The sequence below is a fragment of the Larus michahellis genome, chromosome 4 (assembly GCF_964199755.1).
Source record: "Larus michahellis chromosome 4, bLarMic1.1, whole genome shotgun sequence".
Lineage (NCBI taxonomy): Eukaryota > Metazoa > Chordata > Aves > Charadriiformes > Laridae > Larus > Larus michahellis.
The window spans coordinates 22257593-22274464 of record NC_133899.1 but is presented as its reverse complement, the minus strand read 5'-3'; the positions used below and the strand labels follow the sequence as shown (position 1 = coordinate 22274464).

The following is a 16872-nucleotide window of genomic DNA, read 5'->3' as shown; positions in this document are numbered from 1 at the left end:
TAATGTAGGGTCAGCTCTGAAGTTAGATGAGGTTGTTTAGGGTTGTATTTTCAATAGCTGAAAATATGCTTGTTACCGTAACAGAAGTAGGCTATCTTTCCAGTAAAGGAAGATAGGAGTGGCTTTTCTTCCCTCTGGGACATTACCATGGAGGGGATTGGAACAAGTACGCCTTGCGATTTTGAAATATGCAGCGCTGGGAAACTTTGCTCCTTGTGTTGTACCTGAATAGGCTGATGTTCCTCGAGCAGTGTCCGAGTTGCTTGCTTTAAACCTCCATGAAGCTGTTTCCTTGTGGAGTCAATACCTTGTGAAAAGAGAAGGGTGATGGCTGTGCTTTTCATTAACCCACCATCAGTTGTACTCTGCAGGCATCCCTGTAAACTGGCCTGAATTTGTGTTGTCTGTAGTGTGGAAAAGAGCAACAATTATTGCTGTTTTATTTCTCTCTTCCCCTACTAAGAGGGTGGGTATAATCTTGATTTGAAACAGATCTCTCTGCTGTTAAGTCAGTTGCCAAGCAGAAGGTTAGGTTTTGAAAATTAGAAGAAAACAATTTCTCATTTCAAAATTTCAGGAAGCCCAAAGTTCGGATAAAAGAATAGCAGTAGATAAAAGGATGTTTCCATTCAATTAGATGTGCTCTGTTGAAGAGTCCTGGTGTGTTTTTGACTGGTGACGAAACTTCCCAGATGATACAGTTCCATGCGGGAGGTGTTCCCTTTGCATCAAGTGTCTTCTGAATGGAAAAGTCCTTTGCTCTTAAGTCTTTTCAGTGTTAATTTACAAGTTTTTAAGTTTTAGGAAATAGCAGTCTTCTCTGGGGTTACAAGTCAGGAATAAAAACGCAGCTACTGTTTTATATGCCTGCCACTGCTGCGCGTGAGCTCTCATCAGCACAGAACCTGGCAAGGATGCGGCTTGCGTCAGCGGTTTGATGTGCCCTTCGCAGTGGAGCACAGCCCGTGTTATTCTCTGAGCATCCCCTTCTCTGGTCGGTCAATGTATATAGCATATGTGATTTTTTTTTTTTTACAGAGTATGTGTTAAGTGAGAAGAGATCAATTCCAAACACTTTTTTAAAAGTTCGTTATCACTGAGCATCCACAGCTCCAGCAAACTTCGTATCGGTAGTGCTCTTTGAAGCTGATAAACAATTAAAAATAGACTTGCCAAGGAAAAAATGCAGGCAGAACCCAGACTTGAGTGCCCTGTACTAAAGAAATGACAGAAGAACTAGGGGGGAGGTGTGGGGGGGAAGTACTTAAATTCGAAGGGCGTAGAACTAGTGTGAAATTCAACACTGCTTGGCCCGCATCAGTGAGTGCAGCAGGAATATGTGCCTCGCTTGAGAATGACTCCTGCGGAGCTGCTTGCCGTTCCCAGGGTTTTTAGCATGTATGCCCCTTGAGGACTGAAAAGGAGTACGGATGAGAAATAACGTGCTGTCTTGTAAATATTGTCGTTCTGTATATGTGACTATTTTAAGCTCTTAATTGAGTAGCGTAATGAAGCTAGGCTCACAACTCTTCAATGAGCCCAGGCTGTTCTTCCTCGCAGTAACAAGGTTAGAAGTCTGTTAGAGCTGATTTTGTTACTTCGTTGATAGTGTTACTTGCTGCATTGACAGAATGTAACGGGTTATACTTGCTCTAATTTACACCCCTTTAACAATAAAAACTCCTTTTGGGCGGTGCTTTGGTATTCGGCAGCAAAGGAGGAAAAGGACATGTGAAGTAGGCATAACTGGCTCCAAAATGTCAGACTGCACTCGTAATTCGACATGAGGCATACAGGGTGTTAGGTTGTCAGAACTGTAAATGCTAAAGAGTTTTAGAAGAGGTAGAGAGAAGAGTTTGTAAAAATGAGTTCATTCTTCCTGGTAAAAAGTATTAAAGAATTAAAATAGTCTTTTTGGTTTTGTTTAAGGCATTTTTTGCTAAGTGAAGGGGTCCTCAAGCAGTTATCAGTGCTATTCTTCTTAGAGGTGTGGGACTACACATTTTCTGTTAAACAAGCTTTAAAATTCAAACAGTACCTTTTTTTTCTCCCCCCCTTCTCTTCCCTTTCTCTTTTATGTAGTTTCACTAGTACGACTCATCTGTTCTGTTCCAGAGTGTGTTCTGACATCAAGAGCTGCATGAAGAATAGCCAGCATGAAGAGAACAAATCAGTCCAGGCAGAAGTGCAGAAGCGTCAAGAACATAAATGTAAATTAAGGGGTTTTAAAGCGTGGTATGTGTTCCATGCTGAGGCAGTAGTTTCCTGAACACTTAAAGCTTAGACTCTGCTGGAAGGAACCCTCTTGCCGTGCTTCTCTTTTGGCTGGCCTGAGTGTTTGGGGCACACCAGAGACCTGGTCTGGATGGAAATAAGTATCTTTTTGGCTGGGTGAGTTCTGGCCTGGATTAGTTTCCTGACCAGTTAGCTGCCATCTTAAAAATGCTTGGGCTAACATGAGGAATAGTCGGGGTGCTGTGGGTGAAAATGAGTGGGCAGTTTAAAGGCAGGGATGGCTTCTCTGGCAGAGTTAGCATGTTTGAAAATAAGGCCTTACTCCTGGTGGAAAGGGATTTTTTTATTTTTTTTTTCCTCCAAGGTTAAGTGCCTTTGTGGGAATTTGCTTTTTGCTTCATCTGCTTTGAAGGTTGACTGTAATGGCACTTCTAAGGCTTGGTGTATGAGAATATTTGGAACGTGAGTCCAAAGGAATTAGATGTGCGTATAAAATAGATTAAAATGCGTCAGACTTTAGCGTGAGGACCACTGTCTGGGGTTCACCTGGGTTTGATTCTGTTTACATCTGGTCCAACTTTTATTAATTCAGATTAACTTTTCTGCGATCTGTGATTCAAAAGCAAAAATGACTTCATTTAGGCTCCGTGAGTCTCTCTTGTCCACCACCCTTCTCCCTCCCATAGGTGTTTCCAAAACTCTCCTGGAATTTCCTGTCCCTGCTGCAACAACAGTAGACTACACCTCTGAACTTGACAGCCTGACATTAAGTTAAGTAGCACGGACTTTAGTTTTCCTCATATGCAGCAGGGTGTAATTTTTCAGGTGACTAATAGTTACTGCACGGGCAGCTGTTGTTTGGGGGAGTAGGACCCGTGCTACTGTCCCAGGGATGAGTGCCTTCCACTCGTCTTGATTTGAAGCCTGAATTCCCTTGTCCAGGCCGAGTATTGCTAATTAATGAGTCCTTGTGCAAAGATAAAAGGAAGAGCTGTGCCCCAAAAATTTCTTCTTGGATACTTGTTCATCCAGGTGAAGCCTTAGAGGAAAACAAAATCCAAATACTCGTAGCTTATTATGAAGTCTGCAGAATGCCATGAAACTTGTTGCACTGGTCTCTTTTCAGGTGTGGTAGTTTTGATATCATGCAATGCTGCATCAGATGGCCAAAGAATCCTGCTCTGCTCAGCCTGATCTTGCAGAAACACCTTTTTTTACTGTTAGCACTTTGCTAACAGCCTAAATGAAAGCCTAAATTAATGGGGGTGGGGGGGAAATGACTACAAATACTCGTTGATAAACCTATTAACCTTTTCCAGTACCTGCCTATGCTATTAGACTTCACTTTTTGTAGTAATGGGTTTTACAGGTTGTTTTAACCCGAAATAGTTTTCTGTTGTTCAATTTATTACCCTCAAGTATTCCAGTGGTCTTTTGTGAGCTCCTTCATCACTGGTATATTCTGAAGAACTGTAAAGGGGAGGGACTGATTAGTTTTATGATCCCGCATCAGCTGAAAGTGAATTCCTCTGTGACTGCTACTTTTAAATTGTAAACCTTTCTGTATTTTACACCTGATAAAATTGCATGTGTGTCCTACTGAAATGAACTGTCAGGTTAGCAAAATAGAAAGTCTTTCTTAATATTTTAAAAAGGCAAACATTTAAAAAAAAAAAAGGTTGATATGGAAATGTTTAATTCACATTTCCCCACTTTCAGTAGAGAAATCTGTGTGTGACTAAAGAACTAGTGTCATCTAGTGAGACTGCACTAGCAGTTATTGGAAGAAATAGGGAAAACTGAAAACTAAAATTTAAAAGAATGTTAGATAGGAATGAAAGGAGACATGAAGGAAGAATAGAACAAGGTTTAAGAATAAGAATATTTACTAAAATTGTCCTACTGCCTTCTCAATAAAACTTCTCCACGTCTAAAGGAAAAGCAAGGAGGAAAAAAATTGTACTTCCAGAAATAAAGCTGGAATGCTTCCACCAGACTGCCTTCTTAAGGCATACCGTGTCAAGTTCAAAGTTGATTATAGCCCGAGTGACTTGAATACGTGTGGGATTTGTTGTCTGTAACTATTACTATTATTCACAATGCAAGTTTCAGGCAGTTGACGTGACTGTATTTTGCTTTCCTCTCAGCTGTAGGCTACAGCTTGTTATGGCAGAATTAACAGTGTTACTTCTGGAAGAGCTGTGATTCTGGGGCCTTTTGCCGCGTCAGGTGCAAGAATTAAGAGGGAGCTTGTTCCACAAACAGCCGAGGAAAGATATGGAATTGAGTTTCCTTGTGTTTTGCTGGGGAACCCTGTGTATATGCTCTGCTTTCATCTCTTGCACGTGTCTTCCCATTAGTTCTTGAACCCAAGTAACAGGTTAAATTTATCCTGAGTAACCGCAGAAAACCACAGGTGTGTGCTGCTCGCTGACTACAAAGTAAGGGTCGGTGCTGACGGAAGGTTCTCATCTTTTTGAATTATTTCATGACACATGATGAATGTTTGAAAGAGCTCTGCTAAGATCCCCGGGCAGGAGCGGCAACTAGGAAGATTACTTCTGTAGGTCACAGAAAGAGGAAAAAAAAAGAAAAAGCAAAAGAAAAAAAAAAAGGCTGGAGGTAGTTGTAGAAATGTCACGGGATGCATTTTGATTTTAATTCTCTGCCAAGCTAGCCGTGGGTAATGAATGTCCTGTAGCTGCGGAGATGGCTTGGCTGTGCTCTTAGGAGCTCGTAAGGGTAAAAGATAAAGATGACTTTTGATAACATCTGTCCCAAAGTGTGCTACCTTCATGGAAGTGGAAGTAAAAGGTAACTTTGGTTCACTATTAACAACTAATTGAATGAACTAGTAGTGTGTGGGTTTGATCACGGTTAAATGCTTTTGTGTTTAAACAGGAAGGCGCCCACAAACTGACTGTGACCCAGAGGGTTGCAGGATGCTTGGGAGAGAGCGATTTCACTGTAGTGTGTACTTGGTGGATGGCAGGATGGCACAGAGCGGAGGGACCCAGTTCACTGTAGCCACCAGCTTCTGGGGTACGAGGTTCTTGGCGCTATGGTTTGCGTAGAGCTTTAAGCTGGAACTGCTGCTTGAGGTGGCCCTGACGCTCTTAACCTGCTCCCGTATCTCCGTCTGCCCAAGCATTTGTGTGGGGAATCGGATCGGGAACTGAACGTGTTCTAACATAATGAATTGGTTTTCCCTGGATTAGTTTTCAGCTGGAATTAGTTCTCGATTGAGTTCATGACAGTGAGTGAATTATTCCATCAATGCAAAGGAAGGGAAAAGGTGAGAGCAGCTCTTTTGGCAGCAGGGCTGTGTTTTCCTCTTACAGGGGTTATGAAACCATTATGCAAGTTAAGAATCTGCTCTCCTGTCTGGTTAATGGGGAGAAAGGTGGGTTCCTCTAGATGGTAATTTAGTGTAGGGATCCACTTAAAAGCTTTGAATGACTCTGGAAGAATGTTCTCTTCTCCCTGCCCTGTTTTGGGAGGTCAGCCTTCCAGCACAGGCACCTGCGTGAGGTAACCACCAACAGGACTTCAAACGCTGCCAAAACTGGCTCTCTGTATCCAAGTCCTTTGCGGGGCCAGTATTTAAGGAAACCATCCTTCTACAACTATGTGCTTGCAGTTGCAGCTGTCGTTCCTGTAGCTTTTTTAAATATTTCTTGGGGCTTCACATTGACAGGCCCCTTTTCATAAGTAGAAAAAGCACTTTATTAACCCGCGATGAAGTTTGTTCCTCTGTTCTAAGTTTTTTGCTTTTCCTTGCTCTCTCCAAGATGCTAAAATATTTCTCATAGTACTTGCTTAAGTGGATTAATGAGACTGCCTTTTTAATGTAAAGCTGTAATAAATGTTCGTGAGGTAGTATATTTGATTATTTTTTCTGTTTTGTTTTCAGTGACAGTCTTGTAAGTGGCAGGGAGGAAATGAGGAAACAGCTGGAGATGGGCATAGCAGTAATAACCAGTGGATATGGAATTTTAACGCAGTAGGCAAATGAAAGCTTTAAGTTTCCAGCATGAGAAAATTGCTTAATAAAAGAAACTTATCCCAGCTTTCTAGTTCCTGCTGTTGGTAGTAAGTCTTTCATGTTTTGTGTGTGATAGCACCATGAAAATATCCCGCCCCAAGTTGTTCATGGGATGCTACCTGCTTCTTAAAGTTCTGTGGGCTTTGTCAAGTAGTTTTGTGTTCCTAGGTTTATTTTTAAAAGAAAAAACAGAGGAAAAAGCCCGTTTGGATCCAGCTGAGCGCCTTCTGTTGAGTGTAGTGCCATGGCTGAACTACCTCTAGAACCACCTTGAGCTGAGCAGCTTTGCAGCCGTGTTTGTGAAGCGCAGAGACCAAACTAACAAACTCTTATTGGGGGTGCATGGCCTTTACATAGAGCTCTTCAAGCATCTTCCTACCGCTTTCCCCACTGCGTCAGGATTTGTTTGATTCTAGTGCCACACTGTGTGGAGAACAAGAATTGGCGTGATTTTAAGTCGCGAGAGGGGATCTTTGAGAAGGGGTTGCACATACATCTTGTTCATATTTTGGATTTGTTGCTCATCTAGGGGTACTGCTGTTATGCTCAGGAGATTGGGAGCAATTAATAGTGAATAAGAGCAGCGCTAGGAAAGGCTGTACGTAAATGCCTTGTGTTTGAATGAGATGAATGCCTTCATCTCTTTATCAGGGAAGGCCTACAAGAGGCAATGGAAAGGCTGTGCCTACCTGTTAAACTGCCTTATTTTTGACTGTGCTTAGTTGGAAGGTGTTTCAGAAGAAAGATGTGGCTGTTTCATGATGGGGAAGGAGAACGGCCAAGTACTCCTGTGGTTACTTTGCATCTGCTGATGTCCTTAAATACTTATAGACATGCATAGTGACTGCAAGCAGGGGAAAAATAAAATTTAAAAATGCCCATTTGTCTAGAAACCCTGTTTGGTGTAATGTTTTGGTTTGTTGGTTTTGTTTTTTTTTTTAAATCTTTCTCTTGCGTTAAGTGGCAGAAATACTGCATAACTGTAGACTCTTAGGTGGGGTTTTTGCTTATTCCTCTCTTCAGCTTTCAGAGGTTCACAGAACATGCAGGAGAAACGTTAAGTCTCCCATGTTGTAACATAATGCTTTATTTCCACTTCTGTATCAATTTTAATAAGTGGCTAATCCGTTAGTGTCAAAGCCATGATGATTTTGGAGTGGGATGTGCCAAAGTCTGAGCGTATTGCAGGGTTGGGGCTTTTTGCTTGCTCTAATGTAGCTGCTGCTATTTTCATTATTTTATGAATGTCAAAAACTTATTGACAGTTAGCATTTGTCTTCATTGTTTCTATTGATTTTTTTTTTAACTACTTCTCCCCCACCCCGAGTGAACTGTATATTGCAGCACTAAATCTAGTTTTCAGTTTCTTTGAGTGTCCCACAGTTTTTAATGATGCAGTGCCTTGTTTGGCAAAAAAATAAATATTTTGCTGTTGTTTGGTCCATGAAGCTTGATGCAGTTCAGGGTTTGTTTGATTAACACTGGCTATGAGGCAGGCAAATGCTTCTTCCTGGCAGTAGCTTTATTATAAATAACCCAGCGAAAAATGCAATGGCACCGGCCATCTTAATATATTAACATCTGTCTCTGGGTTTGTACTATCTGCATTGACATTTACAGCAAGTTGTCTTTGATGCTTCTACAATTAAAATTTTGTAGGATTCCATTAATTGAATGCTCTGTCTCAGTCATTTTGTGTTGACCTGAGGGGTTTTGTCAGCTGTGCTGTACTGGAAGTGTTCTTAAATCATGTTCCTGAAGGTGAAGAGTTTATACCTTCATGACAAATGCTTTGCTGGTGAAGTGGGAGGCTTTTGGAAGGGACTGAGAGTGGCAAAATGTTGTGTCACAGTTTGGCTGAGACTTTCTCCTGTGCTGCAGTCAGTAGAGCTTCTTGGCTTTAAATTACTTTAGTCTTAATCAACCTTTCGATTTCTTTTGGAATACAGATGTCAGCTATATCAAATACATACCCCGTCTTATTTCTGTCAGTTTCAGTTTTTCAGACGAGCTGCCTGTGAATTATTTGAGAAAGCTTAGGGCTGTTGTTTGGATGTCACAACTTTTTTACCTGGCTAATTGGGTTGAGCTGTTTTTTGACGCAGTGTGTCTCGTTTGAGTCGGCAGAGCCTGTTGAGCGAGCATGTGTGTAAAGACTGGCTTGAGCTATTATTTTGGATGTGTTTTGGTCTTTCCATGGTCACTCTCCTTCTGGAAGTTCTTTTGGTTTTTTTTTTTTTAGTCTTGATTTACTAAATCCTCTTCTGTTAACCTGCTGCTTCGTTTTCCTGTTTAGATTCAGTCATTGTGAAACTAAGCTATTGGTATAAGGTACAGTAACTGGTAGGAAGAGAGCTGAAAATAAAAGCCAGAAATAAAAGGTTGGGAGAACGGTAAGAGAAAATATGTTCAGTTTTTATTCCTAGCGTTCTGCTATAATGGTCTTAGTTGTAGCAAAAGACACGTGTTCTCTGAAATATCGGAAACTTTTTCTCAGAACTTGGCTGGATAATTTTTAGGACTGTAAATCTGTAAAAACTTGAAGATCTGCTTTTGTTAAAATTAGTGGAAATGGAAAATCCTCAGCAAGCTGCAGGATCGCATCCAGTGAATTGACAGTATCTTCTGGTGACTCCTCCAATAAATACAAAACTTTAATCTAAAGCCCGCTTTGTAAAGCAGGAGGATTAAGTTGGAAAAAAAATAATAGAGAAAGGAGAAAGGCTAGCAAATGCTTTAAGACAGAGTGATCAAGAAGTGAAATGGAGAGGCAGCGCAAAGCTTGCCACGGTGGAGGTGGAGAGTCTCTCCAGAGAGATGGTTTGACAGGAGAGAGCCCCTACGTTTTCCCGAGTCCCCGTCCCTCTCTTAAGGCCATCCTGTGTTCCCATTTTAATTTGAAACCCCACACTTTCTTGGGAAGGAAATCTTGGCAGCATGATGAGGTTTTTGAACTGGCTAGGACATCAATCAAGACTCTGGTATATTTCTGTAATTTTTATGGTATGTGGTTAATACAACCTGGAGTAGTTTATAGTATTTTTTTTTTTAAATACCGTAACACTTCCCTCGCTGGCAAGAGCAGTCGTTTTCAGTTTAATTTACTGAAAGGAGCGGACGGTAGCGCGCAGCGTGGGGTAGGCAGGAGGAAGTGCTGATCCGGGTGGATTTTGGGGCCGGGGAGGTGGGAGGCAAGCTGGGCGAGTGGAGGAGGAGGTGGCAGGAGCCGGGCCCTGCAGTGCGAGCTGCTCGCCGCTGGAGGACAGCCGCGCTCCGCCGGGTCTGCCTTCTGCAGGAGGGGCTGACAGAAGCGACAGGTAGCTCCGGGGTTAGAGAGAAGGGTCTCTTGTTTTAGAGAGGAAGCTGGAAGAAATAGGGGGTGTCTTAGTTTCTTTACTGAATGGTTGTAAGAGTCCTACTTATGTACACCCCTCGTTGTGAGCATCCTTTGAACAAAGTCTTCGTAGAATCATAGAATGGTTCGGGTTGGAAGGGACCTTAAAGCCCACCCAGTGCCACCCCCTGCCCTGGGCAGGGACACCTCCCACCAGCCCAGGTTGCTCCAAGCCCCATCCAGCCTGGCCTTGAACCCCTCCAGGGATGGGGCAGCCACAGCTTCTCTGGGCAACCTGGGCCAGGGGCTCACCACCCTCAGAGTGAAAAATTTCTTCCTGAGATCTCAGCTAAATCTCCCCTCGTCCAGTTTAAACCCCTTCCCCCTCGTCCCATGGCTCCCCTCCCTGATCCAGAGCCCCTCCCCAGCTTTCCTGGAGCCCCTTTAGGGCCTGGCAGGGGCTGGAAGGTCTCCCCGGAGCCTTCTCTTCTCCAGGCTGAACCCCCCCAGCTCTCTCAGCCTGTCCTCACAGCAGAGGGGCTCCAGTCCTCCCAGCATCTCCGTGGCCCTCCTCCCTTTGGTCTCAGTGTAAGCCTGTGTTCCTTGGCTGGCAAACTTTTCCTGACAACATGAGCCATATCCCAAAGTGTCTATGTGTATGAGCAAGTGACCTCTTCCTTGGTGGACACAGGATTTTCTGGTGTGTGAGTCTGAGATGATGCCTTCCTACCACTCCACTGGAGGACCTGCTTCTGCAGGATCCTACAGGACACTGGCAAATCTTGGCCTGTTGGCTTGCTTTCAGGTGACTTAGCAGGCTTGTTACTGACTTTGATATCGGCAATTATGGTGACGGTCTTTATGAGGGCCCCCCCTTTGCTCAGAGCTGCCTGTGCTTGTGGCGAGGTTGCTTACCTTCACTCTGCAAGGCAACGAAACGGAATTGCATTAGCTCTGCAGATGGGCTTTTGCCATTTTCCCCCTCCATCTTAATTCTTTCGTTATTACCCCCTGTAGCCATTTACCACATTTCTATAGTTTTGTTTAGTTCTGTCCTTCCTTTTCTTTTTCGGAGACGTTCGGTCACCTGAAAAGGCTTCTTCCCTCTCTCTCTCTCTCTCTGCAAGTACTTGAGATAATTGAAAAACAGTTTGCTCCGATTTATTTGCAGTTGCTATAGGCCAAAGACCAGCGCACTGTTCTGCTCGCCTGCTGGCTAGTGTTAAGTACTTACATCATCCTGTGTACTTCAGCTGTTTGTCCATATGGATTTGCTCGGACTTGAAAAGCTGATGGGTGGTGAAGGAAAGGAGAGGCCGGATCCCTGCAGGGTGAGCACACGAAGCCATATGTCGGCATTCCTGGGTATCTGGTGCCCCCTGCAGACTGCTGCTGCCTGCGACAGCCCGAATATCAAGAGTGCACGTTAATAGATGTCCTTAGTCTGAGCAGGCTGAAGAACAACATGAGCTGTGCTGTCCTCCCAGAGCAGAAGTGGAGCATATACATAAAGGCAGCAGAGTAAAAGCAAGGATTCTCTAAAAATAACAATTGCATCTCTTGTAATCCTTAGAGCTAATGAATCATAGAATCTTCATGGTTGGAAAGAACCTTTGAGATCACAGAGTCCAACCATACACACACAAAAAACCCCTACGATCTCTGTCACTAGAGCATGCCCTGAAATGCCAAATCTACATGTTTCTTAAATACCTCTAGGGATGGTGACTCAACCACCTCCCTGGGCAGCCTGTTCCAGTGCCTGACCACTCTTTCAGTAAAGTAACTCTTCCTAATATCTAATCTAAACCTCCCCTGCTGCAACTTCAGACCATTTCCTCTGGTCCTGTCATTATTCACCTGGGAGAAGAGGCCAACACCCACCTCTCTACAACCTCCTTTCAGGTAGTTGTAGAGAGCAATGAGGTCTCCCCTCAGCCTCCTCTTCTCCAAGCTAAACATGCCCAGCTCCCTCAGCCTCTCCTCATATGACTTGGTCTCCAGACCCCTCACCAGCCTGGTAGCTCTCCTCTGGACACGCTCCAGCACTTCAATGTCCCTCTTGTACAGAGGGGCCCAGAACTGAACACAGTACTCAAGGGGAGGCCTCACCAGTGCCGAGTACAGAGGCATGATCAATTCCGTATTCCTGCTGGCCATGCTATTCCTGATACAAGCCAGAATGCTGTTGGCCTTCTTGGCCACCTGGGCACACTGCTGGCTCATGTTAAGCTGGCCGTCCACCAGCACCCCCAGGTCCTTTTCTGCTGGGCAGCTTTCCAGCCACTCTTCCCCAAGCCTGTAGTGTTGCTTGGGGTTGTTGTGACCGAAATGCAGGACCTGGCACTTGGCCTTTTTAAACCTCATACAGCTGGCCTTGGCCCATCGATCCAGCCTGTGCAGGTCCCTCTGTAGAGCCTTCCTACCCTCAAGCAGATCAACTCTCCCACCTAGTTTGGTGTCATCTGCAAACTTACTGAGGGTGCACTCAATCCCCTCATCCAGATCATTGATAAAGATGTTAAACAAAACTGGCCCCAGAACTGAGCCCTGAGGGACACCACTGGTGACAGGCCACCAAGAAGATTTCACCCCATTAATCACAACTCTCTGGGCGTGGCCATCCAGCCAGTTTTTAACCCAGCGAAGAGTACACTTGTCCATGCCATGATTCGTTAGCTTCTTCAGGAGAATGCTGTGGGGGATGGTGTCAAAGGCCTTGCCAAAGTCCAGATAGACAATGTCCACAGCCTTCCCTGTATCCAGAAGGCGGGTCACATGGTCATAGAAGGAGATCAGGTTGGTTAAGCAGGACCTCCCTTTCCTAAACCCATGCTGGCTGGCCCTGATCCCTTGGCTGCCCTGCACTTGCCGTGAGAGCTCACTCAAGATGATCCTCTCCATGATCTTTCCTGGTACCGAGGTCAGGCTGACAGGCCTGTAGTTCCCCGGATCCTCCTTCTGACCCTTCTTGTGGATGGGCATCACATTAGCCACCTTCCAGTCATCTGGTACCTCCCCTGTTGACCAGGATTGTTGATAAATGATGGAGAGAGGCTTGGTGAGCTCTCCTGCCAACTCCCTGGTACTCTTGGGTGAATCCCATCCGGCCCCGTAGACTTGTGTGCGTCTAGGTGCAGAAGCAGATCATCGACTACTTCCTCCTGGATTATGGGTGGGTTGTTCTGCTCTCCATCCTTATCTTCCGTCTCCAGAGGCTGAACCCCCTGGGGATAGCTGCTCTGACTATTGAAGACAGAGGCAAAGTAGGCATTAAGTATCTCGGCCTTTTCCTTGTCCTTGGATGCAACTTTCCCCCCCGCATCCAGTAAGGGATGGAGATTCTCCCTGACTCTCTTCTTGTTGATGTATTTATAAAAACTTTTTTTGTTGTCCTTTACGTTAGTGGCCAGGTTGAGCTCTAGCTGGGATTTTGCCTTCCTAATTTTCTCTCTGTATAACCTAACGAGATCTCTTGTACTCCTCCTGAGTTGCCTGTCCCTTCTTCCAAAGGTGGTAAACCCTCCTTTTATTCCTAAGTCCCATCAGAAGTTCCTTGTTCATCCAGGCTGGCCATTTTTCCCGACCTTTAATCTTGTGACACTTGGGGACAGCCTGCTCCTGGGCCTTTAAGATTTCCTTCTTGAAGAGCGTCCAGCCTTCCTGGACCCCTTTGCCCTTCAGGACTGTCTCCCAAGGGACTCTCTCAACCAGTGTCCTGAACTGGCTAAAGTCCGCCCTCCAGAAGTCCAGGGTGGAGGTTTTGCTAACCCCTCTCCTTACATTGCTACGTATTGAAAACTTGACTATTTCATGATCACTAAACCCAAGACGACCTCTGACCACCACATCTCCCACTAGTCCTTCTCTGTTTGTGAACAGTAGGTCTAGCGAGGGACCTCCCCTGGTAGGCTCACCTACCAGTTGTGTCAGGAAGTTATCTCCCATGCACTCGAGGAACCTCCTAGCCTGCCTGCTCTCTGCTGTGTTATATTTCCAGCAGATACTCAGCAGGTTGAAGTCCCCAACCGGAACAAGGGCTGGCGATTGCGAGACTTCAGCCAGCCACTTATAGAAGACTTCATCTGTCTCCTCATCCTGGACGGGTGGTCTGTAGCATACTCCCAACACAAGATCTCCCTTATTTGCCTTCCCCTTCATCCTTACCCATAAACACTCGACTTTATCATCACTGGAATCTAGCTCTATACAATGAGAACATTCCCTAATGTACACAGCCACACTCCCGCCTCTCCTTCCTTGCCTGTCCCTTCTGAAGAGCTTATAACCATTCATTGCAGCGTGACAGTCATCCCACCACGTTTCCGTGATGGCGACTGCATCATAGCTGTCCTGCTGCACGATGGCTTTCAGCTCATCCCGTTTGTTGCCCATGCTACATGCATTTGTGTAGATGCACTTGAGCTGGGCTACTGATTTCACCCCCGTCCTTGGCTGTTTATCCCTGGGCTCGTTACTAGTGGACCTGGTTTTATCCCCTTCCCGCTTCGATTCCGCCCGAAGATGGGCAGCTGTGTTTCATGGTTATGCACGTAAACCTGTGTGTTTCACAAATGAGTATGTAAGATTAAGTGTAGCTATTTGAAAGTAGCAGGATGTGGGATGTAAGCGTGGATGTCACAGGACAGGTTAAACATATTCAGTTAGCTAGTCTGAGAGGCCAGTTGATCTAATAGGAAAACGTGGAAGTCATATAAAATTTGCACCTGGAATCTCAACTTCATCACAAGTTTTGTAAGGAAACTGACACTTCTGTTACTTGTTTCAGCAGTAAAATTGACTTTGTTACCTTTTTAGCATTTAAGTGAGGGTTATAATAAGTTGTATCCTAATGCAGGGAATGTATTGGACGTGATTGTGGAATATGCTTTCCTTTTCCCAAAGTAAACTACCTGAAACGGAGGTAGACATACAGAATATTCCTTTACTATGACTTTGTCTTTTCCCCCAAGTGAAGATAGTAATAGCTGCAAAATGCTGTTTCTTTTAACCATTATTATTCTTGAAGCAACCTTCCAGCAGTGTGAGAATACAGGAATTTTGTATTTTAGCCTGAGTGCAGAGAAGAACGCTGGATGGTTTGACACGGAGGAAGAATTCACTGTTAGGCTTGTATGCAGTTATCTTCAGAGTTACAGTTAAGGCCCACTTAAATGCTGACCTTCAGTATTGTTTGTTTATGACCGTGGATGGATTTAACTCAGGAATCATGAGAAATTAGAGTCCACCAGCTGAGTCCCCATCATTTAAATTGAAATCTGATTTTACCCGAGCCCTGCCTGCCTGCCGCGGCTCGTTCGGCCCGAAGAGGGCACCGTGCATCATCCTCTGCTGTGCTCTGCTCGGGGGCCAGGCGGTGCCCAGAAATGGGAGCCAGAACTGAACTCCAGGCTGCTTACAAAAAAATATATTCGATTAACTCGATTACGTCCTCTGTATTTGCGTCGTTCATAGAAGTTTAAACATACAGGAACTAATAGTTGTTTGACATGAAACAAATGTGACTTAAGTTCTCGTGCTCAGTTTTTGGTGCTTTTTCTTTCTGGAAAAAGTTCTGCAGTTCTCAGATGTAATACTCTTCTTTAAGGTTGGCTTTTTACTTTTTAACAGTACGTTATTTTTGTGGCCTTTAAAATTTATAGCCAAAGGCTGCCTCTGATATTGCTAATCTGTGTGAAGCGCCTAAAGAAGCTCAACAAGGAATAATAACTGCTGTATGCCTTGCCTGTGGGATTTGCAGTCTTTGAGAAATGGGGATGCACGTATCACTTAATCTCTCCTCCTTGCTTTCCTTCCTTTCCAAGAAACCGGTACAGTTGTCTTACTTTGGGCAGCGTTCTGTGATTGTCTGGGCTTACGGTGCCAATAGGCTGGTGGAGACCCACAGTTCTTAAATCCTGTTTTCTGAATACGATAGCACTAGATCGTGGCTGTTGAGCTGGTTGGTTTCAGTCAGGCCCCTCGTCCCTCCGTGGGGTTTGTTGTTACGACGAATTGAATGGTGTGCAGCATTCATTCTCTATGTTTTTCCAGCAGGAAGGTGAAATGGAAGGTGAGGCAGTCGAAGCTATTGTGGAGGAATCGGAAACATTTATTAAGGGGAAAGAGAGAAAAACCTATCAAAGACGCCGTGAAGGTGGGCAGGAGGACGATGCTTGTCATATAGCACCAAATCAAGCAGACGGAGGTGAAGTAGTGCAGGATGTCAACAGTGGTGTGCAGATGGTGATGATGGAGCAGCTGGATCCAACTCTTCTTCAAATGAAAACGGAAGTAATGGAAGGTGCAGTGCCTCAAGAAACGGAGGCCACGGTGGATGACACGCAGATCATAACACTTCAGGTTGTTAATATGGAAGAGCAGCCAATAAACCTTGGTGAGCTTCAACTAGTCCAAGTACCTGTACCAGTGACTGTACCTGTTGCCACCACATCTGTGGAAGAACTTCAGGGAGCTTATGAAAATGAGGTTTCCAAAGGAGGCCTGCAAGAGGGAGAGCCCATGATCTGTCACACCCTCCCTTTACCAGAAGGCTTCCAAGTAGTGAAAGTGGGTGCAAACGGGGAGGTGGAGACACTGGAACAAGGTGAACTTCAGCCACAGGAAGATCCCAATTGGCAAAAAGATCCAGACTATCAGCCACCAGCCAAAAAAACAAAGAAAAACAAAAAGAGTAAGCTTCGCTACACTGAGGAAGGCAAAGATGTGGATGTCTCTGTGTACGACTTCGAAGAGGAGCAGCAGGAGGGTTTGTTGTCTGAGGTCAATGCAGAAAAGGTGGTGGGCAATATGAAGCCACCTAAACCAACAAAAATTAAGAAGAAAGGTAAGCTCCCCATCCGCAAGTGGATTGTGAAAATGTATTTGGTGTGGTTGGACCTTGCAATATGATTGGAATGACTGAGTAGATCCAAGAGGGAGTAAAGCTGACGTGCCCAATGTCACTTACTTTTTTATATAAAGTACTCAACCCTGTTGTTTCTTGGGCAAACCTCCCCTCTCCTCCATCTAGGCTGTAAGGGAGTTATTTTCCTCCAGTGTGATGCTGTGGCATTAGTATTCCCATACAACTACAACTGAAAAGATTCTTCTCTCTGCTGTAATGCATATGTAAGAGTTTGTGTACGCGTGGTTTACATCAGGTACCAACGTATAATTAGTTCGGTGGGGCTTTTCCTAACCAATTGCTGGGTAGGGTGGATGGTGCAAAAATACAGCAATATATATATATAAGGTA

General features: G+C 44.6%; 1 protein-coding gene across 4 annotated transcripts in view; it reads left to right on the top strand.

Annotated features, from left to right (window-relative positions):
- Positions 1-16872, top strand: part of CTCF (CCCTC-binding factor) — a 39665-nt gene that overhangs the window by 10235 nt on the left and 12558 nt on the right. For 2 of the 4 annotated variants that reach the window (XM_074583379.1, XM_074583382.1), the window contains one exon: positions 15672-16461. In XM_074583379.1, coding sequence (XP_074439480.1) covers positions 15681-16461 — 781 coding nt within the window. In that variant the 5' untranslated portion in view covers positions 15672-15680. Of the gene's footprint in view, positions 1-15668; positions 16462-16872 lie in introns of all 4 variants that reach the window. The other 2 variants (XM_074583378.1, XM_074583380.1) reach the window with 1 other exon arrangement.